Source organism: Melospiza georgiana, chromosome 19 (genome assembly GCF_028018845.1).
Source record: "Melospiza georgiana isolate bMelGeo1 chromosome 19, bMelGeo1.pri, whole genome shotgun sequence".
NCBI classification, from domain to species: domain Eukaryota; kingdom Metazoa; phylum Chordata; class Aves; order Passeriformes; family Passerellidae; genus Melospiza; species Melospiza georgiana.
The window spans coordinates 6,087,315-6,106,545 of NC_080448.1; the positions used below are offsets into that span (position 1 = coordinate 6,087,315).

Consider the following 19,231-nt stretch of genomic DNA (forward strand, 5'->3'; position numbering starts at 1 on the left):
CCCCTTCCACAGGCAGAAGGTGTTATGGTCAGTATTTAATGGTTGAAGAGAGTAGTTTTCCTTTCTGCTGGGTTTTCTAGTTTTCCCCTTCTGTGGGAAATGACATGGAGAATTTAATGTCTAGCACACTTTAGCTTTGCTCTGTAGCAATCCAAACTGCAGCAGAACACCCTGTTGGGAATTCCACACTCACTTGAGAAAGTGGCTGTGTCTGAATTCCTGAGTGCAAGCAGTTCCTGAGCTCAGCAGTCACTTCCTGCTGGCTTTGTTGTGCTCCCGAGTAGCAGAACAACTGTGTAAACTGTTAAATCACACACACGCCTCAGATCACTGCTGACAGGTGAACAAGGCTTCTGGAAACTGGAAGGAGATTCATTTCATGTGCAGATAGGTGTGTTTTCACCAGACTGGTTTAAGTAGCTCGGTGAAATGCTGCCTCCACTTGCAGTCCTTCACAAGAACAGCCAGTAACAAGCACATCTTCATTTGTAACAGCAGCAAGGCTGAAATGGGTCCATTAGGGCTCTTCCTTTGGCACAAACAGCTGGGCTTTGTGGGCTGCAGGAATATTTTGAGGATTGTCTGTATTTCACGTCCTCCTCTGCATGAGGAATCTATTTGTTTTGGTTTCATTTCCTGCTCCAGGGAGCGGGGAAAAAGTTTGTCACAGGATTCAGCGTGCCACGGATGTGTGGTCACATCTGCCCTGCAAAGCTGAGATGTTGAGAGTTCTGTGGAAAACCTTGATGTCATCATTTCTGGCACTAACCCATCAGCTGTGCTGTTTGAGCTTTCCTTTCACCCTGAGGAGTCAGTTTAGGGGTGGCAGCTCCATAGGTTTCACCTTTTAATGTCTCTGGGGTCCTGTCTGGCACAGCCCAGGTTTGATCTTCTCAGTGCAGGGCTTTGGGCACAGCCTTCAAATGTTTTATGAACAACGTTTAAATGCAAAATCCGTGTTCTGTATGAACTGAACCTCTGAATCCTTCTTGGCACTGCTTCAGCAGTTGTCATGTCATGTACCCATTAATGCTGCAGTTCTGCTGAGAGCAGAGGGTGAAACATGAAGTGCTCCCAGGTCACCTTTCAGATACCTTGTTGTGCCATCCAGCTCCTGAGCTGTGAGATGAGGGGCTGATTTTTCCATGTGTCATATTTCCAAGCAACCCTCTCACCCATCATTTCCTAAGGAAGATGTTTCTCACATGCTTCTTCATGTTCAGGGTTGAACTGTGTGGAGTTACTGCATTTCTTTAGGAGCAGGATGAGCTGGGTTGTGTGAGGCTGCTGCTGAATTGTCTCATGTCCAGTCCTGCACACAGCTCAAAAATTCTTTGAGTACTGGTTGACACTCTCTTTTTTCCCCCCACTGTTTTCTTCCCCCGTTACGTAGGACAGCAGTGGAAATTATGTATGGTTTTTATCAAATACAGAGTTTACATTATAATGAACAGTTAATAATTTTAGAGTTCTGGGTTTGGTGCAATCTCCTGAGATCAGAGGAAGAGTTTAAAAATAAGATAACACAATACTGCATTAAGCTGTGAAGAAAAGCCTATATGTAGTAATCCCTCCTTATGTGAGAGTATAAAAATTTGTTTAACATAGGTGTCAGCAGATTCAGCCTTGTTGCCTTGTGTTTTACTGTCACCAGTAACATCACAAAACGTGTGCAATTTGTAGTTTAGCAATTGTGCAGTTTCACTTCAGGTATGAGAAAAAATGGTGAGAATGGTGTGGTGTGAAACTGTACATTGAATTGTTTTGGCAACTGAGCTATGTCTGTTAGAATGAATTCCCTCTGGCTTGTTGTCCTCAAGCAAAGGTGTTGGGTTTTTGCTTTGGGACCTGCCCAGTGCCTGGGCTGGGCTGGCCCTGGTGCCTGCTGGATGCTCAGCACCAGCTTTGCTGCTCAAAATAATTGTTTAAAGGTGATCATTATTAGCTTGGGTTCAGCTGTGTGTATAATAACACTCTAAAGTTTCCAAGCTCAAATGCAGCTCTGTGCCACACAAGTGCCATGAGAGCTTTAGTCAGCTAAAACTATGTTTCAGTTCTGTTGTCTTGTGAGGACTTTGCTCTCATTTTACTGCTGTAATTATGCCATGGTTAATTGGCAGGTTATTTTGAGCTAATCATTTCAGGCTGCTCCTCTCTAGGACAGCACTGTTAATGGCACATCAGGTCTGATAACCAGGGAGCAAACCAAGAGAGGGAAGCAGGAACTTCCTCCTGAGCAGCAGCAAGCCCTTGACTCAGACTCCTGTGAGATCATCTGTCCTCAGAGACCAGATTTGCTTGGTCTGTGTGGCTCAGCTTGGAATACAAAGTCCAGGGCAGGGAGACTCAAGTCTTGCTTGTAAAGAAATATCTTTTGGAAGTGCATTCCCAGTTTATATGAAAAAGGTGCATGTTCCTGAAATACTGGATTTCTCTTTTGGAACAGATTCCATTTTTAGCAGTTAAACATAAATTTGTTTCAAAATTAAATCTAATTGTGAAAATATAGCCAGATTTTAATAGTAGTGTGTCACTGAATCATGAGTTGTCTGAAATAGCTAGTTAAAGTAAGTTACATTTATGAGCTTAGTTCTGATTTACAGGCTCAGCTGAATTAAAATACCTTGTACCTTTGTTAGTTCAAAGTTGTGAAATGCTGTGTGAGTTACTTTTTGTACATGCTCAACACAACTTTTTATATTAAAATTTTTATTAAGGTCAAAGTTAATAAAGCTGCCAGTGGTTCTCTTCAATAAAAAAATCCCAACCCTTTTCTAACTCTCTCCTTTGTTTTCAAAAACACTGAGACAAACTATATTAGACTGATCTTTGGTGTAGGAGGATAGTTTATGGAAGGAAAAATCAAATAAAAAAATATTACAGTTCTTAGGACAATTTCTTGAATAAAGAAACTATGTAACCCCTGGAGGAATGTGAGTGGATGCAGTGAGAGAGGGATGCAGCAGTGATGAGTAATGGAAGGTGTGGCTTTTGGAACCAAACCACCCTTCAGCTGAGGAGCTTTTTGCTAAGCAAATCTCACCTTCCTTCCAGTCCCAGCTACCCCTGGATGGATCCTGCTGATTCACTGGTGGTTGTGATGGGCTGTCTCCACCTAAGCATGACTTTTATAGCAAGGCAGTGCAAATACCCTCAAACTTGCAGATTTCCAGCCAGCCTGCTTCCCGTTACCATGAATCCAATACTTTGGGGAATGGATTCTTTTGATTTTGTTTTACCAGTGTTGCAACGTTTGTTGCTATGGTTTCTATGAAATATCTTGCTTTAAGGAAATATGCTGAAATAAATTTTTTTGGTTACTCTTCAGGCCTTTGCACAATTTGATGCTGAAGGAGATGGCACTGTGGATGTGGAGAATATGCTGGAGGCTCTCAAGAATTCTAGTGGAGCAAATCTTCAGGGAGAGCTGAGCCATGTAATCAGGCAACTGCAAGCTTGTTCACTGGTGCCAGGTATGAGAGCAGAGTGTTGGAACAAAAGGGTTTCCCAAGCCCAGCCCCATAAAAAAGGTGCTGCTTCAATAAATTGCTTTAATAGCATTGCTTGTCCTAATCTTATCAAAACCATTCTCCAGAAGGTTCTTGGTTCTTTAGTGTCAAGCAAGTGGAGTTGTTGTAAATTAAACATTTCCCAGAATTGCATGCAGAACTTCCTTTCACAAATAACCACTCTTTCCTTCTGTGTGTCACTGGGGAGTGTCTTACCCCTGTTTGGTTCACCTCACAGACAGAAAATTCAGAATTTTGGTGAGTGCCCAGCTAATGCAGCCTTGTACTTGGTAACTGGAGGAATAAATCCTCCATGGAGTCTATTCCAGGGGATGAGTCACATATTTTATTATTATTATTATATTGTTATTCAGCATTTGAAATCCTGATAAAACATGATTCAGGTTTTATGGTTTATAGTTCAGAAAGTGCCAGTTTCCAGAATTTGATTTCTGGGATAAGTGTCAGTTACTGGCTTTCTTTCCAAGCATTTGATGATAAGTGGCTAAAGAGGATTTGCCTTAAAGGATCAGACAAGAAACACTAGAATTTGCTGCAGAGAATTTAGAGGGGGGGAATTACAGAGTGCTGTTCTATGCACGTACATGCACTGGGATTCAGGTACCAGTGCTCAGGAGCTGACATTTCTCATCAAGCTTGTGGAAAGCATTGGGAATAATCCACAATTCCAAAGGGAAAAGCTCAGTGTAGCTCAGGGTGAGTGAGCTACAAGTAGAGAACCAAGTAGCAACTGCTTCACTTAGATTTTGAAGGTAAGGGTTTGGGGCAGCAAAATGAACGTGAGATTTTTGGTAATTGTTTTGAATACCTTCAGGTATTTCAGGTCACTGGCAAAAATATTTCCCTGCTGTAGAGGTTGCAGAGTTGAGCTACATCCTCTGATAGTTTTCCATCCCTCTCACACTGTGGTGCCTGAGGAAATGCTGTCTCTCTCTAGGGTTCATTGATATATTTTCTGAGTCCAAAGAGCGCCTGGGCCTTCACGCCTCGATGATCCTGAGGTTCCTGCACAGGAACCGCATCTCCAGCACTGCCATCCCCTACCCCGTGCTGGAGTACTTCAACAACATCTGCACCATGCGCTCCTCCGTGCTCAAGGACTCCCTGGATCGGCTGCTCCTCAAGGAGAGAGGTGTGCAGTGCTTCCCTTCTTTTGCAGGGTGTGACAAACAGGCTACAGATAAAATGGAAAGCTTTCTTGACTATTTTGAAGTTGATCTGCGTGCTTCTGTGGATTTTTGTTGGTTTCTTAAAGCACATAAATGATTTTTCTGAATTACTCAGCAATCTGAGTAACGCTCTGGAATGTTCTTATCTTTCTCCTGGCCTGTTTCAGAATCGATGGTTACTCATTTGTGATATTCTGTGTTCAGTCAAATATCTCTACTAGTTGCTAGAAACTTAGTTTCCATGTGAAGGTGGATGTTTATGGAGTTGACTGTTCGGTACTAAAAGATACTTTATCATTTTTGGCTGGAGGTGATTAATCTTATATTGTATCTCTGATGGGACTGGCCTGGTCCCTACAGGGAGGGCTCCTTTTCTTTACAGCTTGACTAGATATTTTCAGATTTCTGCACTTCTATTGAAACAGATCAAGTTACATGGGAAAGAGAGTGCTTTGTCCTTTCCCTCAAATACATGAATTGAAGTTTTCTCCATTGTAATTTATTTTGCCTTTCATCTGTTTGTATTTGGGTACAAAAATAATAAAGCAGTGTTGAAGCCAGTAATGAAAGGGGTAGATAAAGGCTATTGAACTCCAGGGAATGGAGTTGTTTTCATACAGAGAGTGGTAGATGGAGATTATTGCAATTTCTGAAATGAAACTTTGCTGTCTCCTAGTTCCTGTCAGAAACATTCATTCAGGGGCTGTGTTCTGTGCCAACAAGTTCATTTGTGTGAGATCGTTCTTACAAAGGTATAACAACACTCAAAACAGGCCAAAGAGAAATATTCTGAGTTTCTTTGCAGAATACCCCAGTGATCTGAATGGTAACCAGGAGTCAGACAAGCTGAAGTCTGTCACAAAGTGCTACACACACATCGAGACCTCCTCCAATTCCGCCGATATCGACAAGATGACGAACGGAGAAACCTCGTCCTTCTGGCAGTCAGATGGGAGTGCCCGCTCCCACTGGATCCGGTGAGCCCAGGGCTGGGGGGATCAGGGCTGGGGGGTCAGGGCTGGGGGGGATCAGGGCTGGGGGAGCTCAGGGCATGGGGAGCTCAGGGCTGGGGGGAGCTCAGGGCTGGGGGGATCAGGGCTGGGGGGATCAGGGCATGGGGAGCTCAGGGCTGGGGGGAGCTCAGGGCTGGGGGGATCAGGGCTGGGGGAGCTCAGGGCTGGGGGGATCAGGGCTGGGGGGGATCAGGGCTGGGGGGGATCAGGGCATGGGGAGCTCAGGGCTGGGGGAGCTCAGGGCTGGGGGAGCTCAGGGCATGGGGAGCTCAGGGCTGGGGGGAGCTCAGGGCTGGGGGGAGCTCAGGGCTGGGGGGGATCAGGGCTGGGGGAGCTCAGGGCTGGGGGAGCTCAGGGCTGGAGGGGATCAGGGCTGGGGGAGCCCAGGGCCTTGGGCTCACAGTCTGGGGGGTGGGCTGGATTGATCCTGCCTCAATGCCAGGCTGCTCCATGGCTCCCCTCCTTAGCTGGACAGGAGGAAGAAAATGTAACAAAAGGGTCTTGGCTCAAGGGCAGGGAGAGCTCTCTCACCAGCTACCATCACAGACTTGATTCAGGGAATTTATTAAATCAGGGTGGGCTTAGGAGAAACAAAAGCAAATTTTCTTCCCAGGCTTAGAGAAAAAGGGAAGAGAAGTTATCTCCTCCCCTCCAAAGGCACAGAGGGATGGGGAGTGTGGGCTGCACTCAGTTCATCACATGCTGGCTCTGCCACTCCTTCCTCCTCAGGGGCAGGACTCCTCACTTGCTTCCCTGCACCAGTGTAGGGTTCCTTCCATGGGAGACAGTTCCCCTCAAAGTGCTCCAGTGTGGGTCCTTACAAAATCACAGAATACTGAGTTGGAAGGGACCCCCAAGGATTGCCAAGTCCAGACCTTATGTGAGTGGCCCCTATGGGGCTCAGTCCTTCAGGAAGAGGCTGCTCCAGCATGGATCCCCCATGGGACCACAAATCCTGCCAGCAAACCTCCTCCAGTGCACACTACTCTCCCCATGGGGACAAAGGTCCAGCCTCCAGCAACTTCTCACACCCTGTAGGCCCCCCAGTCTTAAAACCTTGTCACACAAACCCAATACAGGTGTAATTGAAAACAGCTGGGTTAAAAGCAGAAGTCAGTAATCTCTGCATAAAATTTAAAATTTGACTGCCAAATAAAAGGTCACCTGTAAAATGCCTGTATCTGCTGTGGTGACACACAGTCTTGTTGTATAGTGAAGCTTTCCAAGCTGTAATACAGATGCAGTGTTTGGTACTTGAATAGAAACATTCTGCCACTGTCCAGGAAGTTCCATGAAACAAAAATGCTCAATGAAACAGAAATATTTAGTGGGTTTTTTCAGTGTTAGATCTTAGAATGTGTGCTTCAAAGAAAAAAAAAAAAAAATCTCATTTTGGTCATTATTAACATTGCATTTTTATTCCTGAGGAATGAATTCTCAGTTGAAAATATAAATAGAAAATTCTACAGTCTCTCAGAGGAAACTGTTCTCTAAATCAGTTTTTTTTAACTCTTTCACCATGGTATGGTTAAGAACACATGTGAAGCATTGGGTAAATTTCAGAGGATTTATTTGTGTTTGTAGAGGAGGAAAATGAGTGAATAATAATATAATATCTCTTACATATGCACATGTATAATATTATGGTAAATAATAATAAAAGCACGGTGCTTGACTTAACTTCTCTTTTCAAGAACCATTTTCTCTTTTTTTGCTTTGCAGTTTAAAGATGAAACCAGATGTGGTTTTGAGACACCTGTCCATTGCAGTGGCAGCTAATGACCAGAGTTACATGCCACAGCAGGTCACAGTGGCAGTGGGGAGGAATGCCAGCAGTCTCCAGGAGGTCCGAGATGTTCACATTCCAAGCAATATCACTGGCTACGTAACTCTGTTGGAAAACGCTAACATTAGTCAGATGTGTGAGTCAATAAAGATACCATTGGGATTCTGCTTTGGTGCTTTTGGCAAGGTGAAAGGTTGGGTAGATGATGGAGAAATGTGTGGATGTGTCATTCATCAGGGGTGACACTTTGGGCCTTGTGCTTGGGTCAGAGGAATTGTTTTAATTCTGGTTTAATTTCTAGCCTGTAAGAGAGTTTTCCAAGCCTTTCTTGTGGTCTCTGTAGTGTGGGCTAAGGGTTGAAGAGAGAAAAATTACTGAAGATGCAATTTTAGCCTTTCAATGTGAAAACATGGGGCAGTTTCAAAATATCCTTGCTTGCAGAGTGAAAGCATATGTTGGTTTATAGTATCTAGCAAAAAATCTGCTTTTTTTTTCGGTACTGAAATTCTGAAGTTGCTCCAATGTAAGGCAGGTTTTATGCTTTTAAATAGTGTTATTTTTGATTCTGGTAGCTCTGTGGGTGCTATATTGGAATCAATCAAGAAAAACTGCTCCTTCCTAAGATGGTTTCTGCAGCTTCAGAAATTTTGTCCCTTCAGTTCCAAAAGATGTTTTTCCCTGAGAGGAGCTTTCACTGCCACAGAAGTGGGCAGCAAGGATGTTGTTCCTCAGAAGTAATGAGGACAATGCCATCTGTGCAAAATGGTCAAGAACTTGTGTGAAAATTTTTATGTAACTTTAAACTTTGCTCCTTTTCCGTATTATCTCCACAACCACTTGCTTCCAAGACACTTCCTGTGTATCTAGGTAGGAAGGTACTGGTGAAATAATCTATTTTCCACTTTGAGTATATTTTATTACATTTTTTCCTAGTTTCTAGCCATAGAATCTGTAATGGATGCAGAGGTTGTTGATGGAAAGGGTAAATTTTGCAGATCAGAGGGTGTGAGGGTGTGTGCTTGTCCATATCAAGCAGCGCTGTTCCGTTACTCTTCCAAGAGCTCCCGCGCTAATTCAATATTTAAAATATCTATTCTTCTAACTCTAATCTAGCAGAAGAAATGGGAAAAAAAAATTCTGATTTGTTTTTTTTGACAGATGTACAGATAAACATCAAGCGTTGCCTTAGTGATGGCTGTGACACCAGGATCCACGGGCTGCGGGCCGTGGGCTACCAGCGCGTGAGGAAGGTGGGAGTGTCCGTGTGCGACGCCTCGGCCATCTGGTACTGGTCCCTGCTGACCTCTCTGGTGACAGCTTCCATGGAAACCAACCCAGCATTTGTTCACACCATTCTACAGAATACTCAGTGAGTACCAAACTTACATGGGGTGTGATTTGAGCTACTTGGTATTTTTGAAAAAAAATAAACTCGGGGCTTTAGGAAGCGATCTGTTGTAGGTGGCTGGTTTCTACTCCCTTCATTCAGGTGTTTAAACAGCTTTTTCTGTCATTGTTCAGGTGTTTAAACAGCTTTTTCTGTCTCATTGTTCAGGTGTTTAAATAGCTTTCTCTGTCTCATTGTTCAGATTTTTTATGTTTTTCTTCTGTACAGTTCCATGTATTAGAACAAGTGTTGGCTGTTTCAATTCAACAATTCTCTTGGCTGTTTCATCTAATCTAGATGTTAAACCATGACTTAATGGATTTTAGCTATTTCTTCATTTTTTTAGAAAAGTAGTTCTGGCTTTAGGAAGCAATCTGTTGTATGTGACTGGTTTCTACTCCTTTCATTCAGGTATTTTAACAGCGTTTTCTGTCTCATTGTTCAGATTTTTAATGTTTTTCTTCTGTACATTTCCATGTACTAGAACAAGTGTAATTCTCCTGGCTGTTTCATCTAATCTAGTCATTAAACCACAAATGGATTTTAGCTACTTCTTCATTTTTTTTAGAAAAATACTTGTGGCTTTAGGAAGCAATCTGTTGTATGTGACTGGTTTCTACTCCCTTCAGGTGTTTAAACAGCTTTTTCTGTCTCATTGTTCAGGTGTTTAAACAGTTTTTTCTCTCTCATTGTTCAGATCTTTGATGTTTTTCTTCTATCTATTTGCACGTACTAGAACAAGTGTAATTCTTCTGGCTGTTTCATCTAATCTAGTTGTTAAACCATGACTTAATTGATTTTAGCTACTTCTTCATTTTTTTAGAAAAATACTTGTGGCTTTAGGAAGCAATCTGTTGTATGTGACTGGTTTCTACTCCCTTCAGGTGTTTAAACAGCTTTTTCTGTCTCATTGTTCAGATTTGGATGTTTTTCCTCTTTCCATTTGCATGTACTAGAACAAGTGAAATTCTCCTGGCTGTTCATCTAGTCTAGTTGTTAAGCCATGACTTAATGGACACTGAAATAAATTTTCTACTGATCCATTTACTTGTAATGACTTTGAGCAGCCTAAAATTGATTCATTTTTCTTGTCTGGTATTAATAATCAATAAAATGTACATCTTCCCCTTAGGACTGAAGCTTAATTTAGTTTAATTTTCTGCAGATTTCTACTTGTCATGCATTTTATGGGGATATAGTTGAGTATTTGCACCATCTCCATGCAAATGTTTGCTTGTGGTGGTTGACCATTTTCTGTGTAACGTTTCCTTGTTAGATTGCCAAACACTTCTGCTGGATGACTTGAAGGATTGGAATCCCAATAAAAGCTCTCCACACCCACATGAGCTTTTACAGAGCTCAGTTAGCACAGTGTCACCACACTGAAGAGCAGGGCTCTCATTAGGTTAATGAATCCTGTAGGCTAAAGTCCACTAAGCCTATCTTTTAATTTATGTTATCTGTGAAATCTCTTCAGAGTTTAGATAGCTTCATACATGCTCATAGTCCCATAGTTGTAGGCTCTGCTGAAACTGAGGGCCTTCAATTTTGGTGAAGTTTAGAGATTTTTTTAGAAATAGAACATGAACACTGAGCTAATAAAGCATTGAAAAATAATAATAACTACTATTATTATTATTATTATTATTATTATTATTATTATTATTATTATTATTATTATTATTATTATTATTATTATTATTATTATTATTATTATTATTATTATTATTATTATTATTATCCTGACTAAAATCATGCTTTCAGGAATTAGATTCCCTGTTTAGAATTATAAAGCAGAAACCCCAGACTTTAGAATTGGATGTAATAGCTGTAATACTGAAAGCTTTAGTATTGAATAGAATAATGTTGGTGAAACTGCTTGAGAATTTGTAATTTCAGGGGTTATCACAATAGCTTTGGGAATTCAGAATAATTCTGATTTGAGCTAACAACTGTCTCTCTTAGTTTCTCTTATTCTTCTGAGGGAATTTCAAATCAATTTTCTCTTTGTTCACAGGCTCTTGCTCAATTCTGGACCAAGTTAAAATGAAGCAATGTTGGATACTAAGCTATTTCTAATGCTGTCACAGATTTAATTTGAATCTCCTTGATATGTTTGTCTCATTAAATCTGAGATTGAGGCTAGATTCAAGATTACCCAGCAGTCATTGAACTTTCCCTGCCTAGAATGCAATACTGTTGTTCCCTTTTGAAGAGAATCTCTGTGTAAATAGATTTAGTGCACTCAGAAGCAATTTGCAGAGACCTGCCCACACAAAGCATGAAGATTCAAGCCTCTCATTCACATTAGGAAGCTCTTTTCTCCTATTCTGCCTGGTTTCCTGACATTATGTTTTATTTTTTCCTAGGAAAGCATTGCAGCACATGCCACCTCTATCCCTAACCCCAGGCTCCACAGATTTTTCAAGCTTCTTATCACCAAATGTTTTGGAAGAAGTAGATAGCTTCCTTATCAGAATAACAAGGTGAGCTTGTGTGGTTGATTCAGTGGGAAGTGGTTTGGAAGAGTGCAAATCAAATTTTTACATCTTTACTCACATGCTCTTTTTTAAGTATCATGAAAAATACAAATGCACCAACAAACATGCACCTGGGAGGTTCTGTGGCAGTTTGTCTTTATTGAAAAACAGAATGTCCCAGTTTTTCTTTTCACACTGTTGCTGTTTTTGCTCCCAGTTGTTGTACTACCCCAGAGGTGGAGCTGACACTCCTGGCCTTTGCCTTAGCCCGGGGCAGTGTTGCCAAAGTGCTGAGTTCCCTCTGTGCCATCACTGATCACCTGGACACTCCATACAAGGCTTCCTCCCTGATCTCCTCCATGGCAGCAGTCAGACAGAACCTGCTCTATAAATATGGTAATGCAACAATCCTGCATCCTTCACAGTCTTAAGCAAACATACAGCTTTGAGTTGTTCCACTTGGTGGGTTTTAAAATCATCCGAACCTTCTTAATTAAAAACTGGCACTGAAATCACAACCTAGCAGCTGAACTGCCCAAAAAGTTGGTGATTGATCAGCTTTTTGTAATTAAAGAGTTAAACCAAGAGAGAAAAGATGAACTTTGTAGATCATGGCCCCTGTATCAGCATGGTGATGGTGGTGTTTGTGTGGCTGAAAAGGCAAATGACAGGAAGCATTTTTCTTCTTCCAGTAAAACATTTGTTTGTGTGACTGAGCCTCTGTGAGTGCTCTCTCCTGCAGGCATGTACAAATTTAAAATGCATTTTAAATGTAATGCCATTAGCATCTCTCTATGGTTCTTCCTTTTTTTTTTTCACTTTTATAAGATGAGTTAAAATGAAGTTTTTGTAATCTGGGTGTTTCATGAGTGTAAAGCTGTTCATGGTCTGGCATGAGGTGGTGATTTTGCTGTATTTGCTGGACTTGTTTGATAAATCTGTATTTTCTCAGGTATCAACTGCTGAGATACTCATTAGTCTCTCATGAAGAATTCATGAAGACCCTTTATTTGCCTTTTAGTCTGTTTTTTCAGTACTTCTTGTCTTGTGCCAAAGAACACATGGATTATTTTATAATTATTGATGTTTATTTTCAAAAATTTTAAAATTGGTTCATTTTCCCTAGAGTAACTAATGCCTTTTGTAAGACAAGTGGTTTTCCATAGACTGTGAATTCCAAAGTGTGGCAACAGTTAAAGGAACATTAATTGTCATGAACTGCATTGCCCTTCTGTCTGTATCTAAAACTCCAACTACTTTAGATTAATGTATCTCTCATATTCCAGTTTCCTTCCCTTTTTTTGCGTCTGACAGTGGTAAAAAGCTTATAGTATTGTAATTTTTTCCCTTTTTTCTTTTGTTCTGAACGAAGAACTATGGAAAATCTATTTTACCATTTTAAATGAATTTGATAAACCTGTTGATTTTTTTGACTTAGGAAAGCCTTTAAGACTCACTCTGCAAGCATGTGATGTAAAGGGAAAAGAAGATAAATCAGGGCCTGAAAACCTCCTTGTGGAGCCATGGACTGGGGATGGTAAGAGCCTGGACTTAAAATCCATAATATTAGAATCAGAAAATCATTTCAGTTAGATGATTCCACCAAACATAATGATTGTTAACAATGCTGTGGTGGTGTTCCATATTTACTTGTATATATTTGTTTCTTTATAGTTTTATGCTATGGAAGATTTGTAATTAAAAAAAGTAAACTAACAAACAAGAACCCAAACTAAAACAGTATATAAATTCGATTTTGCAACACTGTAGATTTCTCATAAAGCAATTTATTGTCAAAACAAGCCAACCAAACAAAAAGATTGGATTTTGGAGAGAGTTGTTAATATTCTATGTGAAGTCAGCAGTGAGCTGTCACAGGGAATATTCTCCTAGAGCAAACTTTGTGGGTTGAAGTCATGAATCACTGTTAGTTTTCCAAATATTGATGGGAGACAGTTTGTAGAAATCATTGTAATTCTCACTGCATGTACCTATTAATTCTCTCTTAAAGCCTCTCTTTGTTAATGCAATGCTTTTATGTACTGGATACAACCTAAACAAAGAGATTTGTGTTTCTTGACCTCCTTTTTAAGTGAAATGCCACCTAATCTTTTTTTTTAATAGTTTATTGTCTTGTGCAGTGCTACTGGTAAATGAAAGCCATTGTGACAGAAAATCAGGCACTTTCTAAATGCTTATTTTACACCTCTCTTAGTTCATGTGCATTATTTGGGTTTATTCTTTAGTTATTTTGTGGCTTTTCTGCTGTTGTTTTGTGGGTCACAGTTTGGGGAACTATTCACTGAATTCAGTGAATAGAGCCACAAGTCAAAGTAATATTTAGGAATTACTAATAAGCTTTAATAAAAAAATATTCTTGAAGCTCCTGCAGATATTGCAGTGCCCAGAGAGATACTGGAGAGTGCTGTGTAAAATACAATCTTTTAAGTAGTCCCTTTTATTTGGAAGCATTTGTTAATGAGCATTTCACTGGAAAAGCTTTGTGGTTTTGTTTCCCCCACTTCATCCCACAATCCCAGTATTTTCTTTCTAACTCTTGCACTCATCCAGACTCCTTCTGTTCCCACTGCTGCTTTAGGTTTTCTTACTGAAACTGGGAAAACCAGAGCAAGTATCATTCTTTCTACTGGAACTGAATCTTCATTTCAAGTGACACAAATTAGAATAAAGGTATGTAGCTTTTGAAGTAGAAGACTTACTTTTTCCCCCTAGTGGTGGAATTGAATTCAGATATTTTTTAATATGAACTGAAATTTAAATTCATTATGAAATACTGTTATTTTAGAGTTTTTCTTCAGTGTAAGTCAGGGAACTTCCGGAAAAGGATGTCTTTAATTGTTCCAGGGAGCCACAAGCATATAGTAAAGACATTTATTTTATATTGATTTTATCTGTATCTTGCAATATAGATCCCAAGCCAGAGACTCTTTGGTTTGTGGTTTCTCGCTGAAGTGTATTTATATGCAAGGTCTTTTATGTTTAAAATAACTTTTTGACTCTGTGAATAGCAGGTGTCAAAATACAAAGCATGTGAGTTCAGATTAAATGGAGGTATTTCAAATTCTGTTTAGAGAACACCAGTGTAATTTGCATTTGGTGTGACTGTTACGTGGTTTCAAAAGAAGGTCTTGTGATTAAATCTCATGGCCAAGACAAAACTTCAGTGAGGTTTCTGCAGCTGATTTGCCTTATATACTTAAGGCAAAACTATAGTATTATTTAATTCCTGGAGCAACAATGCATATTTCTATGTCAAAAACATTTAAACATGACTGGACTTCTGGCAAGTAAATTTTAACTGGAGTTGGAGAGGCAGCTGAGTTGTTTTGCAGTGTAGTGATATTAATAAGGAAACATGATTTTAGTTTTGTTGATTTTTTTAAATGTAAAAGGAAAACAAAATGAGAAATAAAATGTGGAACTATAATATATCTAATTAATATGTGGAATTCTAGTTAATGTAAGGGTGCTGGCAGGGTGATAAATCCAGTAAATAATAACCATGTGCATGATCTCAATTCAGTGCATTACAGAACCTTTCATAACATTTCTCTAAACGTGTTTCATGTTCCTGTGCAATTCCAGAGAGCAGGATTGTCAGGATCTGGTTGTTTTCCACAATTCTTTATTTTCCTGACTGCCCTGTGTGGCTTTGCCCTTCAGGTCCGGCGTGGTGCCATCGGGGCTCAGTGTGGGCTGGTGTTTGCATACAATGGCGCCTCAGAAAAGTTCCATGCTGAGGAGCACTTCAGAAGGTTTGAGAGCTACGACAAATGGAAGCTGAGGGAATTCAAACAGTTTTTAAAAACCAGGTATAAATGGATTTTTGCCATGCATATATGGAAAATTAATGTTATATTTGGTTGTTTTGCAATGCCGCTCAAACTACTGAGTTGTTCCAGGTGACTTAAAAATGGGGCATCATTTAATTGTTTGATTTTAATGAGCCTCCATTTGATGTGTTGAATGAAATATGCATATAGCTGTTGTTGTCAGCCATTGATTTAAAGACCTGTTATAAAAGGGATATAGCAAAATAAACCTTCTACTTGGGGTGCAGATTAATGGTAACAGAAAATTTTTAATTAAGTTGTATTGAATCAGTTTTCAGAATTGTTGCTTAGAAGTAAGGGGAGTTTAAGGGGCTCTGACAAAAAAGATTTTCTTGATTTTTTTTTCTTTTTTTTTTTTTTTTTTTTTTACCTTGCGTGTGATAGTTTTGGGTTTGTGAAACTTTCTGTTGTCTTTCATCTTAATAGCCATAAGATGCTCTATATGTTTTGGTGGAGTATCAACAGCTTTGCAATGTTTCTAAATTTTTCTTTACAAAGTGTATTGCATTCTTTTATACACAGAAGCAGTTGTTCCTGTGATGATTTGGGAGATGATGATCCTATTGGCTGGTTTGAAGTAGAAGAAGAATGGGATGAAGTTGATGTCAAAATGCAGCGATGCAGAGTTGCCCAAGTAAGAACCCACAAAAACCCCTTGGCCCAGTCACAATGAGCAGGGGGTCTTTTCTGTGTCAACTGAAATAAACCTAATTCTGTCTTGTGAGGGAGAACTCTGCTGTACAGAGAAAAAAATGAATATGCTTCTAGTTAAGTGAATAATTGAACTTTTGTCCTCTGAAATAGTTTCTTTTTCTCTGTATGCATATATATATCTGTAGTAAAGGAGTGCTTTATGGTCAAATTTAATGCAAAGCTATGTGATAATGTGCAGATTACTGGTTTTAATATGACTGATGCTTTATTCTAGTATCTAGACTATTTAACTACTGTGTAGTCATAGCATTTATTCTTTCAGAACCAGGTTCTTCAATCCTTGTTTCAGTGGATAAATAATTATAAAGCATTTCCATCAGTTAGGCTGCTGTCCCTGGAGAATGGAGACTCTTTCATTTTGAGAATGGCAGGAGATGCTTTTGATTTTAAGTGCTTGGTACATTTACAGGGAATGTTGCATTTCAGATCATGCTTCTGGAATCAGTTGTTGTAGTTCCCCAGTCCATCTGCACTGTGGGAATTAAGAGAATTGGTGACATTGTTGTGTCAGCTGGGATTTTTTCTGACTGCTGCAGAGTAACCAGTGCATGTGGATAGCAGGACTTGCTGTTCCTTCAGTTTTGTGCTCTGCACCTCACTGAGAACAGACTGATCAAAGCACATTATAAATATTACATATTGATCCTCTGCTTGCTTTTAAAAGCAGCTAATAATTCTTTAACCTGCAAGAATACTGCAGCTGTGGCAGTGAGGAGCAGGGTGTGCAGAGTGAATGAGCTGATAATGCATTGACAAACTTTGCAGGCACCTGTAGAGTTCATAGAACCATTCCTGTGACTTTTTGGAAGCAGGGAGAGATCAAACTTAGCCTGAATCTGAGGCTCAGTATTTTAAACCTCTGGAAGTGATAGACAAGGTATAGGATTAAACGTGGCCCCCGTGGCAGGGGGAAATGACAAGGAGGATTCCATGGATATCAGAAGGCTAATTAATTACTTTATTATACTATATTATTCTGTATTATATTACATCTAAACTGAATCTGCACAAGCACCCAACTGAACTCCACTGCGCAGAATCTCATGACTGTCAGCCCACAGTCCCCACACACACCTGGATTCAATTGGTCAGCGAATCAAAACACTCACACCAGAATCTAATTACCAATTCCCTTCAGGTAAACAGTCTTCCATAATGCATTCCACTTGTGAACAACACAGGAGCAGTAAATGGGATAAGAATTCTTTTTTCTTTCTCTGAGGTTCAGAGAATGTGAATCCCAGAAATATTCTTGGGAAGTTGTGCCTTGCTTTTCTCTGTGAAGAGAAATGGCCACAACAAGGGATTAAGGCTTCTCTCTTCAATCCTCACCTCTGTGCACTCATGCCTTTTAAAATCCCAATTTGTACCAGCTTTTAAACTCAAATATTGTGCTATTTTTGTATCCATTCAGTACTTGATGATAAAGTTCCTGTGCACAAGACAAGACTCAGCAGAGAGGCTCGGGGTGCAAGGGCTCAGTGTTCTGGGCTACCTGCGGCCCCTGCGGGACGAGCCCTGCAGGACCATGAGCTGCCTGCAGTGCAGGAGAACTGAGGAGGACACAGTTTGTGGCACAACTCTGCTCCTCAAGACACTTCACTTCATCCAGCAGCTGGCACAGGATCTGGTATTTTTATTCCTTAAGGTTTTATAAGGTTCTTTTTGTCAGGCTGAAAGGAATAAGGGTGTGCAAACAGCGGTTGTGAACGGGCGAAGAAAAGTTGGGGTACTCTTAACAAAGGTTAAAAGCATGTTTGGAAAAAAAATATTTATGAAAAATAGAATTCTATGTATTTAATTGGAAGTAATAAACCTTTGCTGAAGATTTATTACTTCCAATTAAATTAGATGGAGAGGTAGAGGTTATAAAGTGTTCTGGTGATGGAGAAAAGGGATGGCATCCTAGAGATCCAGAAAGAGGGGAGGATTCTGTGAAGAAGGTTTCAGCATAAACTGCCACATTTAGGCACCAGAATATCCATGAAAAAACTGGAATTCATGTTAGCTGCAAATTTATAGGAAAGATGGCTGTGCTTTTCTTTAAGCCCAGTGCTTATAGATTTATGTTTTATAAGTGTGTTCTGTATAGATTTAACTTTCCAATCCTATGTTTTCTTTGCCTTTCTAAGGTTCAGCAGAAGGAGAGTGGATTAAAATACAAGTCATTTTTAGATTTCACAGGCCTTGATTTGCAGCTGTTCTGGAATTTTTACAATAAACTGCACCAAAAGTAAGTTTCTTCTTTAGAGTCTGCTGAAGCCCTAATCAGTGGTGTGTATATAAATAAAATATGCTTTGTTTAGTGCTGCAGTTTGTTCTTCCTAAACTACATCATTTACATAAATAACATTTCCCTACTGCTGCCATATGGACTTCTAACTATGAAGTTATGTAGAAGCTTGAGCTGTAGATTAGTTGAGCTGGTAGCTCCACTTCCTTTGGCCATGTCTCTCCACTCAGTGGTTTTTATCTATCTGAAATGGTGACTTTCATAGCAATATTTATTTGGTGAAAAGAGCTGCTTTTCTAGTGTTTTCTTCTATTTGTTGTGTATCTTCTTACAGCCCAAGGGAAGAATGTATCTTTGCTCAAACACTGCTGTTGCAGCTTCTCCAGAGCTGCTTCTCTGTACTTACTGGAGATAATAAAACTGCTAAACCTCAAGAAGCTCCTCAGAGCAAAGCAGCTGGTCACACAGAGGCTGCAGAAGAGCTTTATAGACATTTGTGTGAAGGTAATTTTTATTCAATATATATTGACTCTTTTGTCTATTAAATTTTGGGAAAAGATTCTCATTCCTAGAGGCCAAGTCAGCTCCTGTTCCTTTGTTTCTCCTTCAGGTCAGTGTGTGCTCATTAGTCTATCACTAGAAACTGTCCTTGGCCCAAAGAAATGGTTTTGTAGATTTTCTGACAACACAGTCTGGAAACAGCTGCAATAGAAAACTCCTTTTGAATGTGTCACCTGCTTGTAGCACCAGGGAGTGTGATCCTTTAATATCACTATAATGACTATAATATTACTGGGGTTGATTTATTTCTGAATTGCATATCAGTATAAATGAGCTCATGAGTAGACTGTGAGGTTTACAGGGACACAGGGAAGATTCTGGAGCCAGTGAAGAGAATGGGAATTACACATTAGATTTCATTGGAAGTAGGGTGGCATGCTCTCTATTCAAGTGTAATTTGAAGAGTCTCCTGCAGAAGCAAGCTAGAGGGAAAACACTTTACATAGAATCTGTCACATCATGAAAATTGTATTAGCTTTGATGGGTGTCAAGTTATAATCTTCC

The 19,231-nt window shown here is 40.0% G+C and overlaps 1 protein-coding gene across 1 annotated transcript in view; it reads left to right on the top strand.

Moving 5' to 3' along the window:
• The window catches only part of ZZEF1 (zinc finger ZZ-type and EF-hand domain containing 1), a 60,681-nt gene that overhangs the window by 1,020 nt on the left and 40,430 nt on the right, over positions 1-19,231 (top strand). The window contains exons 2-15 of the mRNA XM_058037401.1: positions 3,329-3,473; positions 4,468-4,662; positions 5,505-5,676; positions 7,435-7,634; positions 8,657-8,867; positions 11,255-11,371; positions 11,583-11,761; positions 12,804-12,902; positions 13,965-14,056; positions 15,050-15,198; positions 15,742-15,853; positions 17,348-17,563; positions 18,066-18,166; positions 18,501-18,670. Of these exons, the coding sequence (XP_057893384.1) occupies positions 3,329-3,473; positions 4,468-4,662; positions 5,505-5,676; positions 7,435-7,634; positions 8,657-8,867; positions 11,255-11,371; positions 11,583-11,761; positions 12,804-12,902; positions 13,965-14,056; positions 15,050-15,198; positions 15,742-15,853; positions 17,348-17,563; positions 18,066-18,166; positions 18,501-18,670 (2,158 nt within the window). The remainder of the gene's footprint in view (positions 1-3,328; positions 3,474-4,467; positions 4,663-5,504; positions 5,677-7,434; positions 7,635-8,656; positions 8,868-11,254; positions 11,372-11,582; positions 11,762-12,803; positions 12,903-13,964; positions 14,057-15,049; positions 15,199-15,741; positions 15,854-17,347; positions 17,564-18,065; positions 18,167-18,500; positions 18,671-19,231) is intronic.